The 19,672-nt window shown below is 42.8% G+C and overlaps 1 protein-coding gene across 22 annotated transcripts in view; it reads right to left on the bottom strand.

The window, feature by feature from the left end:
* Positions 1-19,672, bottom strand: part of Pex5l (peroxisomal biogenesis factor 5 like) — a 203,636-nt gene that overhangs the window by 39,591 nt on the left and 144,373 nt on the right. For all 22 annotated transcript variants that reach the window (XM_021157192.2, XM_021157188.2, XM_021157189.2 and 19 more), the window contains 2 exons: positions 18,424-18,520; positions 7,027-7,122 (listed from right to left, as the gene is read on the bottom strand). In XM_021157192.2, coding sequence (XP_021012851.1) covers positions 7,027-7,122; positions 18,424-18,520 — 193 coding nt within the window. The remainder of the gene's footprint in view (positions 1-7,026; positions 7,123-18,423; positions 18,521-19,672) is intronic.

A 19,672-nucleotide genomic window follows, 5' to 3' on the forward strand; every position in this document is an offset into this window, starting at 1 on the left:
TATATGTGTGTGTGTGTATGTATGTGTGTGTAAGAACAGCCTTAGGTGTCATTTCTCAGGATGTGTATGTATATACACATCTGTTGTTAGGACAGGCTAACTCATTGGCCTGTAGCTCTCTAGGTAGGTTAGCTGGCTGGCCAGTGAGTCTGGATTTAGAATTATGTTTCTACTCTCTAGCTCTGGGATTAAAAGTCTCTATCACTGCATCTGTATTAGAACTCAGGTCTTTGTGTTGACATCCTTTCTGAAATCATCCCATGAAAGAACTAGGTTTGAACATACACATTTAGGTGTTGGAGGCACAAACACCCATTCTAGGGCAGCCATAAGAGATTGCCAGTTTGTATTAACTCTTTCACTATCAATTTATTCCGGCACTACTTGCAATTCTGTATAAGCTATAGACTGGAGCATTAACCGGAAACTTGAAGTGGAGTTATACTGAAGACATGTCCTTTGTGACAGAAAAGAGCAGCAGAAAAAGTGAGTTCCCGACCCAGATCCAGATGATGGGACAAACATCAAGCTGCCACACAAAGGTCTGTACTCACTGTCCTGGGAATCAACCAGGTCAAGTGGAAAACAGGTTAGAAATGTGGGGATAATTTGAAAAGTCTCAATCCAGAATGGATGAACACATCACTTCTGTGCTATGTGTGGCCTTCCAATCTTGCAGTACTGCAATGTGTTGTTGATGGCAAGAAAGAAATATATTAGGCTAGGCTAGGAACTTCAGGAAGCTGAGTGATGCCATTGATGGTTGCTGTTTCTGGTATCACTCACCCCTACAACCCTCCCGTACTTGGGAATTCCAAACAACAAAGCTTTACCACATCAAACCATTTCGGAGGGTCAGGAATTTTGGAGTAGCTACCTGGAAGGTTCTATAGTTCAGGATGTCTCATGAATTTGGGATTAAACTTTTAGCTGAGGCCACAATCTTTCAAAGCTCCAAAGGTCTGGTAATCTACTCACAGGGCCTGTCTCCAAGGCATGGGGAGGAGCCTCAGTTCCTCTGACTTTTAGTAGAGAGTTTTAGCTTCTCACCTTATGCCTAATGTCACGAAATGGTAGCTGGGATTTCCCACAGGGCAGTTGTTTGAGAGCAAGTAGGGAGGTGGTCATGGTACACTCTATGAAGTTTACTTCAAGGTCATGCCCACAGTTTCTATCTCTTTATAAGTGAGTCATCACATCCAGACCACACTAAAGAGGAACTAAGAGCCTCATTTGAAGATTGAGTGGACATTCTAAACAGCCACAAGTAACATCTTGCTTCAAGGTCATGTCCACAGTTTCTATCTCTTTATAAGTGAGTCATCACATCCAGGCCACACTAAAGAGGAACTACGTGCCACATATGAAGATTGAGTGGACATTCTAAACAGCCACAAGTAACATCTAAGTGATGCTAGAGAGAAGGGGATTATGGGGCCAGAGGAGCTCAGGGTCTAGGATGTCAATGTGGTAGAATGTATTGAACTCATTAGCCAAATGGGTTTCAAACGTCACTTGGTTCCCCTGCCTCTGATTGCAGCACCTTTTCTTTTCTTATAAATAATTTTCTCTATCATTCATGTATTTTATTTTTTCTTTTCAAAACCCATTCACAAAAATATCTCCTGAGGGTAAAAACGGATCTGCAACAACATGTTTGAAATGTCTAGAGCACACATAGTAGAAACATTTGAGCTCAATGGTACATGGCCTAATTCCAGGAGTAAAACTTTCATCTCTTTGTCACTCACAGTTCTGGATCTATCATAAGCTCCCTAGACAAGAGGTACTTGTGACACCAGAACCGATTTGTTTATTTTATTTGCCAGGAAAACATTATCTGTGGGCCTCTTGTCTTTCTAGATTTGGGCCAGCACCAAGAGCAGAGGGTGAGGCATGGTCTGGTCAAGGCTGGGGTGGGGATGGCTATGAATAACTAGGTTACAGGATAAGCCACCCTCGACTGTGTCTGACCCATATGGAACTGTGATTCTTCACTGTTTCTCCCCGAGGGCAGTGATGGTCCTGCTCATTTTCCTGGTGCTTTTGCCCACACGTAAACAGTTTTGATGGATTTGGTTCTACCCCGATTTATTCTGAAAGTGGAAGAGGCACCTAACCAGCTAAGCACAACAGCAGATGTTGCCCGGCTCTCTTTCCCTGACTGCCAATGGTGACGAAGGAGATATTTTTGGTTCATGGCTGAGGAGTGCTGACTTCCCAGGTGACCTTCCCTTTCTCCTCCCCAGATACAGGCTCTCTCCAGGGACCTCTGCTCCTAGGAGGCCGCTTCAGGCCTTCCAGAGCCCCAGGGGCACCTCTTCCTGTGCCTTTCTCTGCATCTGTCCTAGGTACCAAGTACAGTTGACAGCAGTTATGAGAATGTCTGTGAATAAATCCACAAAGAAGCATGGTGTGCCTCTTCCTTCACAAGGGGGAGACGCTTAGTTTTTTAAAGTCCAGAAGAAAAAAATACCAGCTGTTTGTTTGAAAATTGTGAATTTGTGTTTTTCTTTTCTCTTCAATAGAATGCAAGAGATGGAGGAAAAACATCTCCCCCGTAAGAAGCACTGCCAGAAGGAATAGTTCAAGGTGACCTCAAACAATGCCAGTCTTTGAATATTAACAGTCTTCTAGTTCATTTACATATGCAATAAATGTGTGTCTCTGTTCAGGTGTGTTTTTGTTTTTCTAGTGACAGGTCATTTTATCTTAAAAAATGAGCTAAATCACAGGCTTGTAAATCTTAGTACAAGTAAAAGTTCATGTATACAACATGAGTATCAAATATGCTAGTGCATCTTCATGGTAGAATTGGTTGGCAAGTCCTGGTTAGTTCCGTTTATTACCTACATTGAGGTGGAGAAAATCACAATTCATCATGGTCCTTATATTGCCATGTGTCATGTAAGAATGCTGTCAAAGTGAAGCTACTCTTATAATAGAAGGTTATATGACTCACTACATACACCGGAAAAGAGAGAGAGTGAACTATTACCCATGTGGTGATCAACACCCAAACAGCCATCCACTTGGCATATGCTAAGGACCAGGAATTTTTATAGAAGATATTGGGATACCATGCTCTAGTTTACTTTCTGTTGCTGTAGTAACCAAAATGACTAAAACAACTTGGGAAGGGTTTCTCTTATCTTGTGTTACTAAGTTAACAGTACATCATGGAGGGAAGTCAAGGCAGGGACTCAAGGTAGAAGCTTGAAGCAGAGACTGAGGAGTAGGCTGACTGCTGGTGTACTCTCTGTTTGGGTGTTGAACACCACATGGGTAATACTTCACTCTGACTCTATTCTGGTGTACTCTGTATTCTGGTGTACTCTCTGTACTCAGTTTTATACTTCACAGAGTCAGCTGCCTAGGGAGGGCGCTGCCCACCCACAGTGGGCTGGGCACTCTCATGATAGACATGGCCATAGGCCAATCTGATGTGAAAAATTCTTCAATTGAGGTTCCCTCTTCTGAGGACTCTAGGTTGTATTAAGTTAACCATGAAAACTGACCCCCATAAGTATGAATACAAGTCAACAAGGAAGCACGGGACATATTTATATTTCACATAGACAAAGAAGACAAAGCTTCTTCTCTTATTGAAGCCATATGCGGAGGGAAAAGACGTATAGCAGACAAAATGTACACGGGCAGACCCAATGATGACTGAAGGGGGAAAGTCCTGGTAATGTAACAGTTAATGGGGTCCATGTGGGGTGGTCACTTCAGCTACAGTGTGAGAGACAAGAAGGGCCCCAGTGCATGAGGACCTGGGAGACGAATGCTCCCAGAGGAAATAGAAAGTAGAAGTATGGATAATGAAGTTGGTGTGTTAGAGCTGAGGAATGGGACTGAAGGGCAGAAGATAGACAGGCACTAGGAGGTGAAGGACTAGGTGGAGAGTGACCAGGTGGAGAAGCACCAGGTTCATCTTATTGTTTCACTATGTGTATGCATGTGTGTCCATGTGGGAGTTATGTTTAGGCAAGGGCAGGTGCTTATGATGTCAGGGGATCTCTCTGGAGCTGGAGTTACAGGCAATGGTGAGCTATTTGATGCAGGTGCTGGGAACTGAACTTGGGTCCTCTGCAAGGGTGGCACATGTTCTTACCCACTGAGCCACAATTTCTAGCCACATTTACCTGGATCTTACTGGTGTTTAGAACGATCTTTCAAAGAATAATCAGCAGTGCCAAGTTTTCTTTTTATTTATTTTTCTGTACCTTTTATTTTTTGGCAATTTCATACCCATGTTTGAGACCATATTCAGATCTCTCATTACTGTCTTTAGCCTCTCCTCTTTCTCTCTTGAGACCGGGTTTTATCTTGAAGGTGACCATGAGTTCCTGAATTTCCACCTCCGAGTGCATCAATTATGAGCATGTGTCATCACATTTGGTTTATACAGTACTGGAAATAGAACTCAGGTCATCCTGAATCTAAGGCAGGCATTCTACCCACTGATATCTTCAATTTCTTTAAAGAATCTTACATTCTGGGGCCGGTGAGATGGCTCAGTGGATAAAAGCACTTGCCGCCATACATGATGACCTGAGTTCAATCCCAGGAACCAACATGATGGAAGGAGAGAAACAAACAACTCCTGCAAACTGTCTTCTGACCTTCACATATGCATGTGTGTGCTAAATAAAATGTAATTAAGAATCTCACATCTCACTGTAAGACTCCCTCTGATTAGTAATATGACAGGCTAGAGAAAAATGCAGACAAGACAATAGAATAAAATAACTTACCTCCGAATGTAGCCATCAAAGAATAACTACTGTGAACGTTTGGTCACACAAATGTTCTGTTGTAGTTTGGGAAGGCATTCTCCCAAGATTCATATGCTTAAGTCACACCCGAGGTGACAATTTTAGGAGCTGGAGAGTCTAAAAAGGCATGAGGTTGTATGCAGACAATGTAGATAAGACTCTAAGTAAGAGAAATGTGGCAGTGGAAGGCCCACGATGCATAAAGTTTTATAGGCAGGATTTATCATCAGCGTACTCCCATTTTTTCTTTTATGACTAATCATACTATTGGTACACCCTATCTCCCTCGATCCTTGAGGTTTTTCAGCACCAGGATGAAGAAGGTTGCTCCATTTTCTGATTCCCATCCCTACCATTCTTTTCATTTTTAGGCATGAACTCCTGGGTTTGGGGATAGAAGAAAGCCAAGCTCTCATCTTGCAGAAGACATGAAACTCTAGCAAAAGTGGAGTAAGGGGTAGATTTAGGCTGGTTCTCTGCTCTCTGCTCTTGTTAGTGGTTGTTTAAGGCTGGTTCTTTGTCTTTAATCCCTAGCTTAGCAGCCAGTACTTATAGGAAGCCAGTAATACATGCTCAACCAATATCTACTGAAATAACGTTCAGACTCTGATCTGAGGCTGGGAAGGACCACAGAAGTGTGGATACCTAGGCCTAGACTGGTTAGGGAAGCATTGGAATAACAATCAGGCCCAGGAGAGACAGGGAAGGTAGAAGACACAGCTTGGTGGGGTGAGATGGGTATTGTTGAGAGATGGATGCGAGTGAGGAAAGTCAGCAGCAGGGGAAATTTTTTTCATGTGCTAATTTTAGCATAAGAAAGAGCCTGTTGATAATTAGTAGCTTTCAAGTTGGAAATGGGTTTTCTTGAAAAGATGGAGGTTGCCCCTAATTATATATGTCCTGGTAGAAACAGGAGTAATTTATCAAGAGTTTTTTTTTTTTTTTTAAAGTTTGCCTCCTAGGATACCTCTATCCTAGGAGATTATGACCCCAAACTCAGCTTCAGCTCAATGAATATATATACACACATGCCTTAGTACATTTTCCTTGTCCATCAATTCCACCATGAACTCTTTTGGATTTAAATTCATTATCTCTCTCATTATAAATGGGACCAAATGCTAATGTCTTTCCTGACCCAAGATTCTATGCATCTGAATAGCAGTCTGAGAGCTACTGCTGTGTGTTATGCACAGTAGGGGCTCAGTAGATATATTTAAATTAGCTCTTAAAACTGAAAAACTTACATTTAAGATCATTTAAGCTATAGGCTCCATGCCTTTGTGAGATCTGATTGAACTCAGCTGGTCTCGACTAACTACATCAGGGGCTCCTAGTCAGAACACTAAAATATTCATTATTTTTTTTTCTTTTTCTTTAAATTAGAGAAGTTGAAAATTAAAGAGGGAATTTGAACAGTTTCGGCGTGGGGAGATAAAAGTGTGCTCTTACTGGGTTTCTGAATGCTATGAATCATGGTTGAGATGATTTCCCAGAACAGACCCCGGTAACATTAAATTGCAAATAGGATTTTCCCACACCCTGAGTACAGAGTTCCTGGAAGACCACCCCTAATATAATCATTTCATCTGAATTCTAGGCGGGAGACGGCTGCATAAGTGAGGCATCGTTTGAGAACACCTGTAGTTTTCAAGATTGAAATCACTAATAGCAACAGAGCTACTAACAGGATCATGCTTGAGTCTGTTGAAGGAGCTCCGTTCTCAAACAGCGGTCTAAGGAAGCTTTGATGAGCACTGTGTATCTGTGAGCCACCCTGACAGCCCTGACAGGAGGGAAACAGATTTTCCCTGCAAGAACTGCTTTTCATCTGTTTCTTCTTTCTTCTGGCATTCCTTCTCTCTCCCTCCTCTTTCCACTAGAAGACTAACTAGTTAGACACAAACAGTACGTGGACACATAGCACTAAAAAGTAATGGTGCCGGTTAAGATGGCTTATCCACTGGACAAATGCATGGGACCCAGGCTGCTCTCTGGGTGCCTGCTGATCCAGGTCTCAGACACACATGGCCAACTAATCACAGGACCAGTAGAAGAGCAGACACTTCCTGCCACCCTGGATGGGAATCAAAGGCTCTCTGGCCACACTGCCCTCTGAACAACGATCGTCATATTTTCCCTCCTGCCTGCAGTTCTGTTTTATGTACATCTCTCTGTAGTTTGCGGGGTTTTTGGATGTCACTCTCAGAAACTTGAAACAGAGAATTTTGTTTTAAAGAGTTACCTCTACTGCTGCTTTTGCCCTTTCAAACTCCTCTTCCAAGGAATGGTTCCTGGAGAGCAGGGCGCTTCCCCAGCGATGCTCTTTGGTCAGCCGAGCCTGAAATAAACCAAACAGGTGATCTATTATTGGCATCACATGACACAAAAATAGAAGTAGTTTTCATTTTCTCATGTTACTTCCCTAGCGTTCCAAAGGATTGAATGTGTATGTGCGCACCCAGGCGAGTGTGTGCATGTGTGCATGTGTGTGTGTGTGTGTGTGTGTGTGTGTGTGTGTGTGTGTGTGTNTGTGTGTGTGTGTGTGTGTGTGTGTGTGTGTGTGTGTGTGTGTGTGTGTAGGACATAGGTCACCTATGATGCTGTTCCTTAGGCATCCATTCTAGTGTCTGAGACAGGATCTCTTACTGGGATCTGGGGCTCTCTTACTAGCCTACTCTTTCTGGCCAGTGATTTCTAAGGATGCTCCTGTCTGTTTGTCTCCAGTGCTGGGCTTACAAATGTGTACAGCCATGCAACACTTTCAACATGAGTGATGGAGACTGAACTCAGCAAGCACTGAGCCATTTCCCTCGTGCCTTGAGAAGGATTTTCATAGTATTTTTAAGCACGATGTCATCCAGTCTAGGATGGTGTCAAATGTGTGTGTGTCTTCATACAGGTTCTTGTGCAGCAGTCTCCAAACCAATTTTGGAACTCCAGTTTCAAATGTTGTCCTCTAGTGGAAACTACTGGAAAGGACAGCTTCCTAATCACTTTCCACTAAGCACTGAGAAGAAATCCAGTACTTATGAAAGGCAAGCTGGAATTTCTACCATGTCTACTTGGCCCTGTATTAAGTGCTCTAGGGCAGCCACAACATGTATTTTCACAAACTGGATGTTTTAACACAGAAGGAATCTAGACTTTCAATGTCCTGGAGGTTAGAAGTTCATAGCCATAGCACTGACAGGCTTGGTCTCTCCACAGCCTCTGGGGTAGGGTCAAGGTCTACTCCATGACCCTTCCACTAAGCAGGGACTCCAGGTGAGCTGTGATCACACACACCATGTTGCCTCTTCTCTTTTAGTCCCCCACTTTTGTTTGACTTTTACAAGTTGCCTGCCATTACAATCTGGGCTTTTCAAGACATCCCAAGCAAGTTCCCGTCACTGCAGATCACCTGTCTATCCCTGTCTTCCTTGTGCATATGACAGTCATGGGTTCTAGGGCTATGACAATCTATCTTTTATGACGACTTCATTTACTATTACTTTCATATGACACTCTTGGGCCTAAAATATTTTATTAGTAAGAATATACAAATACAGAGGCCGGAAAGATAGCTCAGAAGTTAAGAGAACACACTGTTCTTAGAGAAAACTTGAGCTCGATTCCCAGCATCCCCCACCAGGCAGTTCAGAATAGCCTGGAAGTCTCACTCCAGGGGGAATCCATGCCTCTGACATCTGCTGCCACCTGTACTTATGTGTGCACATACAGGCATGCAGACAAGCACAATACACATAATTAGAAATGAATGAACAAATGCAATTTCAAAATGTAAAAACCCAGGTGATGGACACTAGGTGGCTGGGACCCTGTTGCCCAGGAAAGAAGCTAACTCAGAATGACACTTGCTCCTCATAGAAGGCTAAGCAGCCTTGTGTGTAACTTGGCAAACTGTCTGCTGTTTATTTCCTAAGCAGTGGTTGGGGCTCTGATCTGCTCAGGACTGACTGCCTTGCTTCTTAAGCAAAGTCCCTTATCTCTCTACTGGCCCCTCCATGGACAACTTAACAAAACAAATACTAAAATGCAGATGCATTCAAGAAATGAACAATGGGGCTTCTTCCCCAAATTTATTATTTATATATTAGCAAGTAAGTTGAAGGCTTGGGGGTTGGAAGAATAACAGTTAAAATGTCTATATCACACAAAGAAGTCTAGATTCAAGGCAACTACTTAAAGCCCAATGGTAATCCACATGTAAATTTTAAAACACTAAATTGTACTGTATGAGAAAAGACCATGTCTTAGTTTGGTTTTGGTTGCTGTGATAAAACACTGACCAAAATCAATTTGGGGAGGGAAGGGTTAATTACATCTTACAGGTTAGAGTTTACCATCAAGGGAAGCTGGGGCTGGAACTCAAAGCAAGAACCTGGAGGAGGGAACTGAAGTGAAAGCCATGGGAACACTCTTTTCTGGGGTACGTAGTTTGCTTTCTCATACAACCCAGGACCACCCACCATGGATGGCACCACCTACAGTGGGCGGGGTCATCCACATCAATCACCAATCTAGACAATGGTCAATGTGCTTGCCTACAAGCCAATCAGATGAAGGGAATTCCTCATTAAAGGTCTTCTCAGATGACCAGCTTTGGAAACAAAAAGAATGCCAAAGAGTGACCAACCCCATTGAAGTAAGCCAAAGACCATGGGGAGATATTTCTTGGAAGGACAAACAAAAATTACCAACAGGCTTATGACAAGTAGTCTCCTAAACTCAGCAGAGAGAAAATGAAAATGAAAACCACAGTCGATATCGCCTCACGTGGGTTGGGCTGTTGCCAGGAAGATTAAAAGAATGTTGGAGAAGATGGAGGGAAAAGTAGACTCTTACACAGTATCGGTGGGAATGGAGATTCATGTTATTGTGAAAACAGTACAGAGCACCCTCAGAAAATCAAAACTAAACCTATCGGATGCTGCCAAGGAAAGGAGAGCATCATGCCAAAGCAACCTTTGCGCTCATTACATGTCAGCGTGGCATCAGGCAGACAGGATGAGAGAGGCTGTCTATCAGCTGGTGGCTTAACATGTACGCACTGTGGAACTCAGACGTTTTCAAGAAGAAGGAAGTGTCATTTGTGACTTGCAGGAGATGGAGGACATTATAGGAAGTGTAATAAGCCAGCATGGAATACCAGGCAGGTATCAGATTCAAACTAAGATGTGCTGTCTAAACCAGCTGACCTCTCAGAAGGATGGAGGATGGTGGTAGCTACAACTGGGGCTGCGGGAAGTGGTGGTACGCTGTCGGTCAAAGGTTACAAAGCTTTGTCTGGGAATCTAGGGTAGAAGTGGGTGCCTATCGTTAACAATGTACTGTGTCCTTGAGAAGCACTGCAGGAATTTTAGGTTTCTTTCTGGAAAACCCCCAAGGATGTGAATGCCTATGAATACAGGAATCAGACTGAGCCAACTTGTTGTGCATACATATTTCAAAACATTATATTACATGTGATAAACATAAACTTTTGTTTGTCAAAGAAGACAATGATAAAGGGATACATTTGGTATTTGGTACAAGGGTACATTATGTGTAGTGCGTGGCCCAGAAGTGGCTTTAGCAACAAAAGAAGCACTAAGACTGTTGTCTGAGACAGTGTTTTATCAGCAGGCACTTTGCACTGGTGAAACAGAACCCATTTTGCTGGGAAGTTTGACCTAACAGGATTCTATTAGCGTCCTCGGCCTCTCTCTTCATTAATGTTTCAGAACCCAGCTGCGATATGAATCACAAGCTGCAAAGGGCACCACCTATCAGGATTCCAGGCTTACAGGTCAGCTCCTCTTTCCCACTTAACACAGCAAGCCCAGATAGAGTCTTACTGTGCAAATGACATTTTGTTCTGATAGTACAATTACTATTTAGGGATACTCTCTTTCTCACACCATTTGAAAGGCTTTAGGGTATTACTAAGATAAGTGTTATCTAACTTACCATTTTTAATGTTTTTGGCTCAGGGAAGCAGAAGTTAAATGTTATGGAATATAAATAGCAGTTGATATGCAGTTGAAAATTTTGATACTTTTCCATTCTTTAATGCTGTGCTGAAACATGCTGGTTAAGAACTGAGCATAGGGGCCCGAGAGATGGCACAGTGGCGTAGAGCATTTGTTCTTTCAGAAGACTTGCGTTCAATTTCCAGCACACACCTGATGGCTCACAATGACCTGTAACTCCAGATCTAGGTCATCCAATGCCCTCTTTTGACATTCTTTGGTACTAGGCATACAGGTGACACACATAAATACACACAGGCAAAACATTCATACACGTAAAATTAAAAAAAAAGGTAACAGACAGAACTGAGCACATATAGATGATAAATCAGCCGTCCTTGAAACCCAGACATCAAACATATCTAATTTTATCAGAGGAAAAACCTGTGACTTGGAAAAATATAGCAGGGCTTGTGGGCTGTTGATATTGTTTGGCATTTTGATACAAGGTCTGGTAAACAGAACAGTTACACCTGTCAGTTTGAGTGGCAGCCATCTTAAAATCCTAGCTCATATAACAGTCATCCTCAAACATGAGTGAGCACTGAAATACCCACAGAGTCTTTTAAAATTCACGTGACAGCCCCTACCCTGGAGTCTCTGGTTCAGGAAGTCTGGTGAGGAGCCTCACATCTGCCTCTCCACAAATCCTCAGGTACGGCTGAGATGCTGGCCCAGTACCACCAAGGAAGATCCCGGATCTCCACATGCGTTATGCATAAGGGGATACATCTCAAGTTCATAAGCACGGACTAAGTCTGCATGGCATTTACTGTCACCTTGTCACAACCTGGAATCAGCTGTTGTCTTAGTTACCCTTCCCTTTCTGTGTTATAAAATACCACGGCTGAGAGTCTACGTCACACGAAAACTCCTGCCATTGATGGGAGTCAGGTCAGGAACTCAAAGCAGGGTCGTGGAAGCAGGAGCTGAAGCAGAAGCCAAGGAGGAGTGCTGCTTACTGGTTTGTTCTCCTGTGCTCACTGAGCTTGCTTTCTTATCCAAGTCAAAACCTCCTGGCCAAGGGTGGCACAGCTCCCAGTGGGCTGCCTGCTCCCATGCCAATCAATAACGAAGAAATTGCCCTACAGATATGCCTGTAGGTAATATGATCAAGCATTTCCTTAACTGAGGTTTCATAGATAATTCTAGCTTATGTCAAGTTGAAAGAAAAAATCCAACCAGGACCCTTTGGAAGGAGAGTCTCACTGAGGAGTTATTGGTATCAGGTTGGCTTGTGGGCTTGTCTCTGGGGGATTTATTTTGATTATGTTAAATGATATAGAAAGACCCAGCCCATTACAACAATATCCTTCATTGCCTAAGCAGGGGTCCCAGAACAGCAGGAGAAGAGAAAGCTAGCTGTCTTTTAGCTTATAGGAAAGGCAGGATGCATTCATTTCATCCCTTCTGATCTGGTCTGTGGATACACTGTGACTAGCTGCATCACTTTCCTGTTCCGACTTCCCTTAAGGATGGACCAAAACTAGGAATTGTAAGTCAAATGAATCTTTTCCCATGACGTTGCTTGTTGTGGGGTATTTTATCACAGCAGCAGAAATAAAATTAGAACACTCTTAAAATAAAGACTGAAAGTATGTGCGCTTACTTTAGAAAAAGAACAATACAATGACTGCTCGACCTTGGGTGCTTTGTGACCCAATTGTTAAGGCAGTCTCTGAAGTCAGGCTGCTTAAGGCCAATTCCCAGTTTATTACCACCCAGATGCCTTGAGCAAAGTATTGCATTTCCAGCGTCTCCTATGCAGAGTCTGTATTAACTCACTGAGTTCCTGTAAGAATTATTGAGTAGTATTATTCCCATAAATACAAATACATACTATATAGCAAGTGTTCTGTCAGACCTGGCTTCTGTTACCACTTGGTTAATGCTTTCATTATGCGTTTTGTGTTTACTGCACATTCCTGTGGTCGTTGATGCAGACAGTTTAGACTCTCAGAGTGTTTACATATAAGTCTCACTGAAATGATCAAGGATTTTTTTTTTTTTATTCCTAGCCAACAGACATTTGTCATGCAGGGTGCACACACAAAAGCTATCCCTCTTGTGCAAAGGAACATTCCTTTCTCTAGAGTGTGGTAGCACATGGCCACTGTATCCATTCTGCTATGAAAACCTGGGCCGAACTTCAGGAAAAGGCTGATGTTGAAAAGAGGTGGCCAGCATATTCTCAGACACACCGAGAAACCACTCCTGAAACCACTGAAAAATGATCCAGAAGGAAAGCATGCATGGTTTGGTTGTAATTGTTCACTAGGTCCTCCTTCTCTTGTTAAATCTGTGACCCCCCCACCCCCAGTTAGGGTCTTTTATTTATTCATGTGAAAAGAACTTGCTGAGAATTTCCTACTGTTCTGATTTCCTTTGTTGAAAACGATTTCCCAGTTTTTCCTTCAGTTCCTTGCTCCTCTCTGGCATCGTTGCCTCCTTCTCTTTTCCCCCATCTTCACCTCCTTCCCACCCTGTTGACAGCTCCTTGTAAGTGGCATGGAGAGGAAAGAAATTATACACTCCTGATAGGCAGAATGACGAGTATTTACAGAGCGTCGGGTTGGATTGTTATCCTGAGACAAGAGAGTCCTAATACTTCTTTGAGTACACTCCTATTTTATCAGTGTATATTCATTGTATGAAAGAATGGGCCTCATCATGACGTTCTCATTTACCTGTGGTCATTGTGTAAATTTTAAATGTTAGTTATAGTGGAGTGTGTGTGTGTGTGAGTCCAGTGCTTACGGTGCTCAGAGGCTCATAGCGAGAGTTACAGGCTGTTGTGAGCTTCTCAACATGGGTGCTGGAACCAAGCTTCCATTCTTTTCAAGAGCACAGTGCACTTGTGCTGCAGAGTCATCTCTCCCGTGCCTGGATCATTTGATTTTGTTCACTCTCAAACTCCTTGATCTTGTTTTCACCTCCCCCATGCCACTACCGTCCGTTATCTTCCCAAAGAGCTCCCCTTCTTTCAAACCTTTATTCTAGATTCTTTAGTCTAGCTTCTGCACACGAGAGAAGAAAATGTGATTGTCTTTCTGGCTTATTTCACTTAACACAATGACTCCAATTCTGTTGATTTTCCCGCAGATGACAGATTTTCACTTTCCTTAGTGGTTTATGTACACATTTTCATTACTTGTCTGCTGATGGATATCCAGGTGGTTCTGTAACTTGGCTTCAATAAGATAGGTGTGCAGAATCTCCGTGGTATGCCAACTTGGATTCCTCTAAGTGTACCTTGTAACCTAACCTGTGAGTTCTGCTTACTTCCTCACTTACGTCTGTAAGGACAGTAGATTTCCAAGCATATTTACTGAACTGACATGGAAGTCAGCAGTTTTTCTAAAAGTAAGGATCTATGATAAATTCAGGAAGAGAGTGAATTGTACACAGAATAAATTGTATAAAATTTCTAATTGTTTTATTAAGCTTCTATAAGAGAATAACAGACATTCTTGAGCATTACCCAACTCATATTCATTCAACAGAATTAAATAATAATTGGGCTTTGCAATAATAAAAGTAACAATGGCTTATGAGTTCTCTCAGGCGAGCAACACAGAATGGCTGATACCAGTGGATGCTCTCTGCTTAAGAACAAGGGCTTCACAAATTTTAATGGGTTTTAATGGAGTTAGATGTGCAATTCTTAGAAGAAACAGCTTTTATCTGTTAATGTAAAGTAGAGGTAATATAAAAACCTAAGGTCACAGTGGGCACTTCACACAGTGCATGAGAAACACTGAAGGGTAGTAATGAACCCTGAGAAAGCTCAGCTCTGCTGGAATGGGTCATCTGTGAATTATGTAACTGTGGCCTGCAACTGAAGCACCTGCTCATGTTGGAGAATCTGAGCCTGTCTTGGTCTTGGAGCTTCCAGAGTGCAAATGTGGAGGGAGATGCTTGGATCACGTCTGCAGGAGAATCTGTATTCTCGCCCTTTGCCTCAGCCGGTGACACATTACCCAGATGGCTCAGCCAGTGACACACTACCCAGATGGGAAAACTGAATTTTGCAGCCTTTCCTTTTGTGTTTTCTTCAGCTCTTCAAACTATTTTTTTAAAGTACTTTTTTCCAGATTGTATGATCTCTTTAAACAGTTCAGTTTGTGGAATGACAATTATATAGTTTGGGCTAAGTGTCAAGAGCCCTTGTCCTTAAGTACACAGTGATTGCATAACTCACTGTAATCCCTCGCTTCTCTGAGTTTTGTGTTCAAGACACCGCTTGATATTGCACCATACTTTCTCTCCTCCCCATCTTGAAAAGAAAATGAGAAAATGTAAGGTTTCATATTATCTGTTCCTGTTTTCTTTGCGATTCTGAAATATGATTTTAAAATGAGGTTTGTAAATAGCTCAGTATCTGTTGAGTCACTGCTTGGGATAATTTCTATTGGACTGAGGGAGAGGAAACTATTGTCCTGCTTTCCTGTGAGCCATCTGTGTGAGTGTGGGGCAGGCTGGGGGAGTCAGAATGGCCTGTCTGAATGATCCGTGAACTAGTCTGTAGAAGAAATTTTGTTCTATATTTGTTACAATTTCACTGCATCTACACAAAGAGGCCCTGCAGTGATGAATAGTGTGTCTAACAGTACACACATCTTTCTGTGTGTGTGCACATGCAAGTGTGTGAATGTGCAAGTGCAGGCTAGAGGTCAAGTGTCTTGCTTTCATTACTCCTCATGCCCCCTCTACCTCAGTCTTTGAGACAAGGTCTCTCATTTGGCCGGCTACTTGTCAATTAGGCAAGGCTGACCAACCAGGGAGCGGTAGGGATTCTCCTGCTTCTGCCTCCTCTATGCAAGGATTGCTGAGCATGTGCCATCATTATTTTATGTGGAACTTGGGTTCTAATGCTTACAAAACGAGTGTGCCTATGAGCCACCTCCCAGCCCGCTCTTCTGGCTTCCATCACACACCTGTCTGTTTTCTTCCTGGTTTGTTTCAAAGACTCTGTGTTTCGGGTACAACATTAAGCATTTTCTTACTTAGCTATGGATTGGAATGAAAACTAGAAGAGTGTGATTTTTTTAAAAGGCAAGTCTTGATACAATGTTTCAAAAAGTAACAGAAGAGGTAACCCCTTACAGCTGGTTCACCCTCTCAGCAGACACTCTTGAGAGTCACCTGGGCAGAGAGCTCTCACGGTGAATTGGAAGGGGTATTTTGAAAGACAACATGAGGGAGCTCAAAAACAATTTTCCAAGTGTATTATGTTTGCATAGGGTAAGCAGGACAGTGTGGTGGGGATGGAATTAACAGACCAGCAGGAGACTAGTAGTCATTGGGATAATAAGATAAATGCATTGTGGGTTTCTATGGCAACTGGGGGCCCCAGCTGTTCCTCTGGCCCAGCTTGTTGTAGAATGGCCCACCTGTGCCAAGTCTCTCTCTGCTTCAAAACAAATAAATGCTTTGTTTCTGCATCTCACTGTTCCAGAGATGGCAGCGGATGAAACATGAAACAGTACCAATGACTTGAGCTGAGTGGAGCTCGCTCATGCTCTCATGGACACTGTTTTTTCTAATGGCTGCTGTCCTTTTTCTCTTAAGAAGATACATTTAACGTGAGCACTAAAATTTCATTTTTTTTCACTCTACATTTGCAATTCATTAAAGTCAGGCGATGTGTTCAGAAAGTGAGTGAACTGGATGTCCAGCTGTGGTCTGGGAACAGCCATGTCCTTGCTCCTGAGGGTGATGAATGTGTAGGGGAAGCTCCAAGAGCCCAATCATCATTGGCTTCCTGGGTTCTTCCCACTGTCACTCTCTAGTGGTGAGGTCCACAAACATCTTTCCATTTCATCGATTCCCTCTCTGGACAATGGAGCCATGAGGAGCTTACCTTGTTCTGCCTTTTGTCGGGACCAGATCAGCTCAAGTTTACATTTGAAACTCTCATACTCAACAATAATACCCACTGTAGGAATGCCTGTGGGGCCAGAAGAGGGAGTTGAACCCCCTCTTACAGGCTGCCGTGAGCTGTTCAACGTGGGTGCTGGAACCAAACTTAGGTCCTCTGTATATTCTTCCTGCTGGGTCAGTGCTCCAGCCTTAATCATTCCCCTATCTCATGTCACATCTCTATATCCCCTGTGGCTCACAACATGTGTAGTGGCAAATTCTAGAACATTTCTTCTGCTCATTTCTTTCCATATTTAGTCTTAGTGCAGTTGGATTGTAGAAGGCAGGAATACGCACACATAGTTCTTGGGAGATATTTGTGGTTGAAGGGCAAGGCCTTGAAATATGTCCCAGGGATAGAAAGAGATTGCAATTTCAGAACAGTGGGAGGGGTAAATGCTGATAGGGAAGCCTGTTGAGGAGCCCTGGGCCTGGACAGACAGAATTCACATCCTACTTCTTTTTGCTATGGTACCCCAGCAAGACATGGTTGAGTTTACTGAGACTCACAGGCTCCTGTCAGAAATATCTTTATAATGAAGCTTACAGTAATGCACGTGTGTTGAGCTTTGGTCTATTTTTATGTATTGTAATGCTAAGTATAGGCCCCTAAGACCTGGTTGCCCTAGAAAAGAGAGAGTCTGAAAGTAGACTGAAGTGACACAGTGTAACCTTGCCCCCAAGTTATTTTTGATTGGTGAAAAAAGATGCTGATAGTCAATAGCTGGGCAGATAGACATAGGCAGGGTTTAGGGTTCCCCATTTGGGGGTAGTAGGAGAACCATGAGGAGAGAGGAAAGTGAGGAGGAGGAAGAGGAAGAGGAAGAGGAAGAGGAAGAAGAAGAAGAAGAAGAAGAAGAAGAAGAAGAAGAAGAAGAAGCCACCATCGATTGGAAGAGTCAAGAAAACATGGTCCTGAGGGCTAGCCAGTTGGAGTTAAAGAGCAGCCCAGATGAAACATAGTAAGTAATAACTTAGGGTTATCAAATGAAAAGTAGATTCTAACAGCATAGAGGTTAGATATCTCCCCAGCTCTTGTGTTGTTTAGGACTTATTGTAAATAATAAAAATTGAGTGTCTTTTATCTGGAAACTAAATTTAGGTCAAAGATGGGGTAGAAACACTGGATTGGGATTAGAAATTTCTACAATACACAGGATTACTGAGTATTTAGATATAAGACAGGAAAAGCACCCAGTAAGTCTCTATGGCTCTCCCTCCTGGTCACTCTGGCTGATAGCTCTCATTGTGGCTGCCATTACTGCTGGTGGTGGATTAACATAATCTTTGGCATGCAATTTATTTTAATGTGGCAGATTCCTGGGTATATTCTCTTACTCCTCTGGGCAAAGATGTGAATGAACATTCAGCATGCTGTTTCCTCTTCTTTATGTTCTTTTACATAAGTAGAGCTAATACTGGACTAGAACAGATTTTTGTATTGCCAAATAAATGGGACAGTCAATGGCAGTACAGGGAAAATGTGCTAAGCACACAGTGAATTCATTAACACGTTTCCCAGCCAAATACATGGAAGTGTATACAATCAGTTATTCTAAGCACCGAGACAGCTATGGGGTGAGAACACACTTTGCAATGCAAAGTTTGGAAAAACATTTCAAACTTTCTGTGCAAAACTCAAATAAAATATTTACGGTGCAGTTCCTGCTAGAACAGACGGGTTTCCTGAGATTCACTTTTATTACCTGTGCTGGAGCCACAAGTTCCAACTCGGAAGCCGACTCAGAGTTGAGGGCGCTTTTCCCGGTACTCAGCTCTGGCTGAGATCTGTGTTCTGCGGACCTGCAAGGAGACATGAGGAGCACTCATGGACAGCAAGAACAAGCCCAGCCAGCAGCCCAGCCAGGAACCAGAAACAAACTTCCGTAAGTTTCCTCCTCCATAACTGCCACTTCCAGAATCTAAACAACCTGACAGCTTTGTTTTTATTTTGTAATTTAGTCCAGTTGAATTGTGGGCAAAGAGGAAATGAACCTGACACTTTTTTTCTTATACAGGAAATTTTATATTTTGAAAAAAGTGTTCTGTTCTTGTTGGAGGCAGTTCAAAAGTAGATCTCTATGGGTCTGGATTGTCACAATATGGGATTTGTATGAGGGCAAAGGAGAGAGAGAGAAATAGGAGGCTGCCCTATACAAAGCTTTAAAACCATGGTGTTCTGGCTACTTTTTCTTAACTGGACACAAACTAGAGTCACTTGGGCAAAAAGAACCTTCAGTAGAGGAAATGTTCACATCAGGTTAGCCTGTGGGCTTGTCTGGAGGACACTTTCTCCGTTAATGGGGAGGGCCCAGCCCACTGTGGGCATTATAACCTATAGGAACCTATAGGAACCTATAGTCCTCGTTTGTACAGGGAAGCAAGCCGAGGCAAGGCAGGAGACTAAGCCAGCAGTGCTCTGGGCTCAGTGGTACACTGCAACCTGAGAATTCTAAGGTGAACTAAATCCTTTCCTTCCCAAACTGCTTTTGTTTAGGTGTCTTATCAGCACAGCAACAGGAAAGTAACTAACACGCCTGGTAAAACTCAAGTGACCACATTCTTTCCTGAGTGTCCACGATTCATCTCTGATTACTGCAGTGGATGGCAGTGGATAGTTGAGAGAGCAGGAAAGTTGTGTAACCAGCAACAACTTAAATAGCACTGTTGCAATGAACATTAGATATCCACCCCCATACACACACAGAGAGACAGACAGACACACACACATATATACACATGCATTCTGTTTATTAATAGCTTAGTTACTTGTTTAGTTATACAATTATTAAAATTATCAACCAGGACCTCTTCATCAAATCCTTTTTGACTAAATTTTCTGTTTCTTTCCTTTCCTTTCCCTTTCCCTTTCCCTTTTTCCTTTCCCTTTCCCCCTTTTCCCTTTCCCTTTCCCTCTTTCATTCCCCCTCCCCCTCCCCTCCCCTCCCCTCCCCC

The sequence above is a fragment of the Mus caroli genome, chromosome 3 (assembly GCF_900094665.2).
Source record: "Mus caroli chromosome 3, CAROLI_EIJ_v1.1, whole genome shotgun sequence".
NCBI classification, from domain to species: domain Eukaryota; kingdom Metazoa; phylum Chordata; class Mammalia; order Rodentia; family Muridae; genus Mus; species Mus caroli.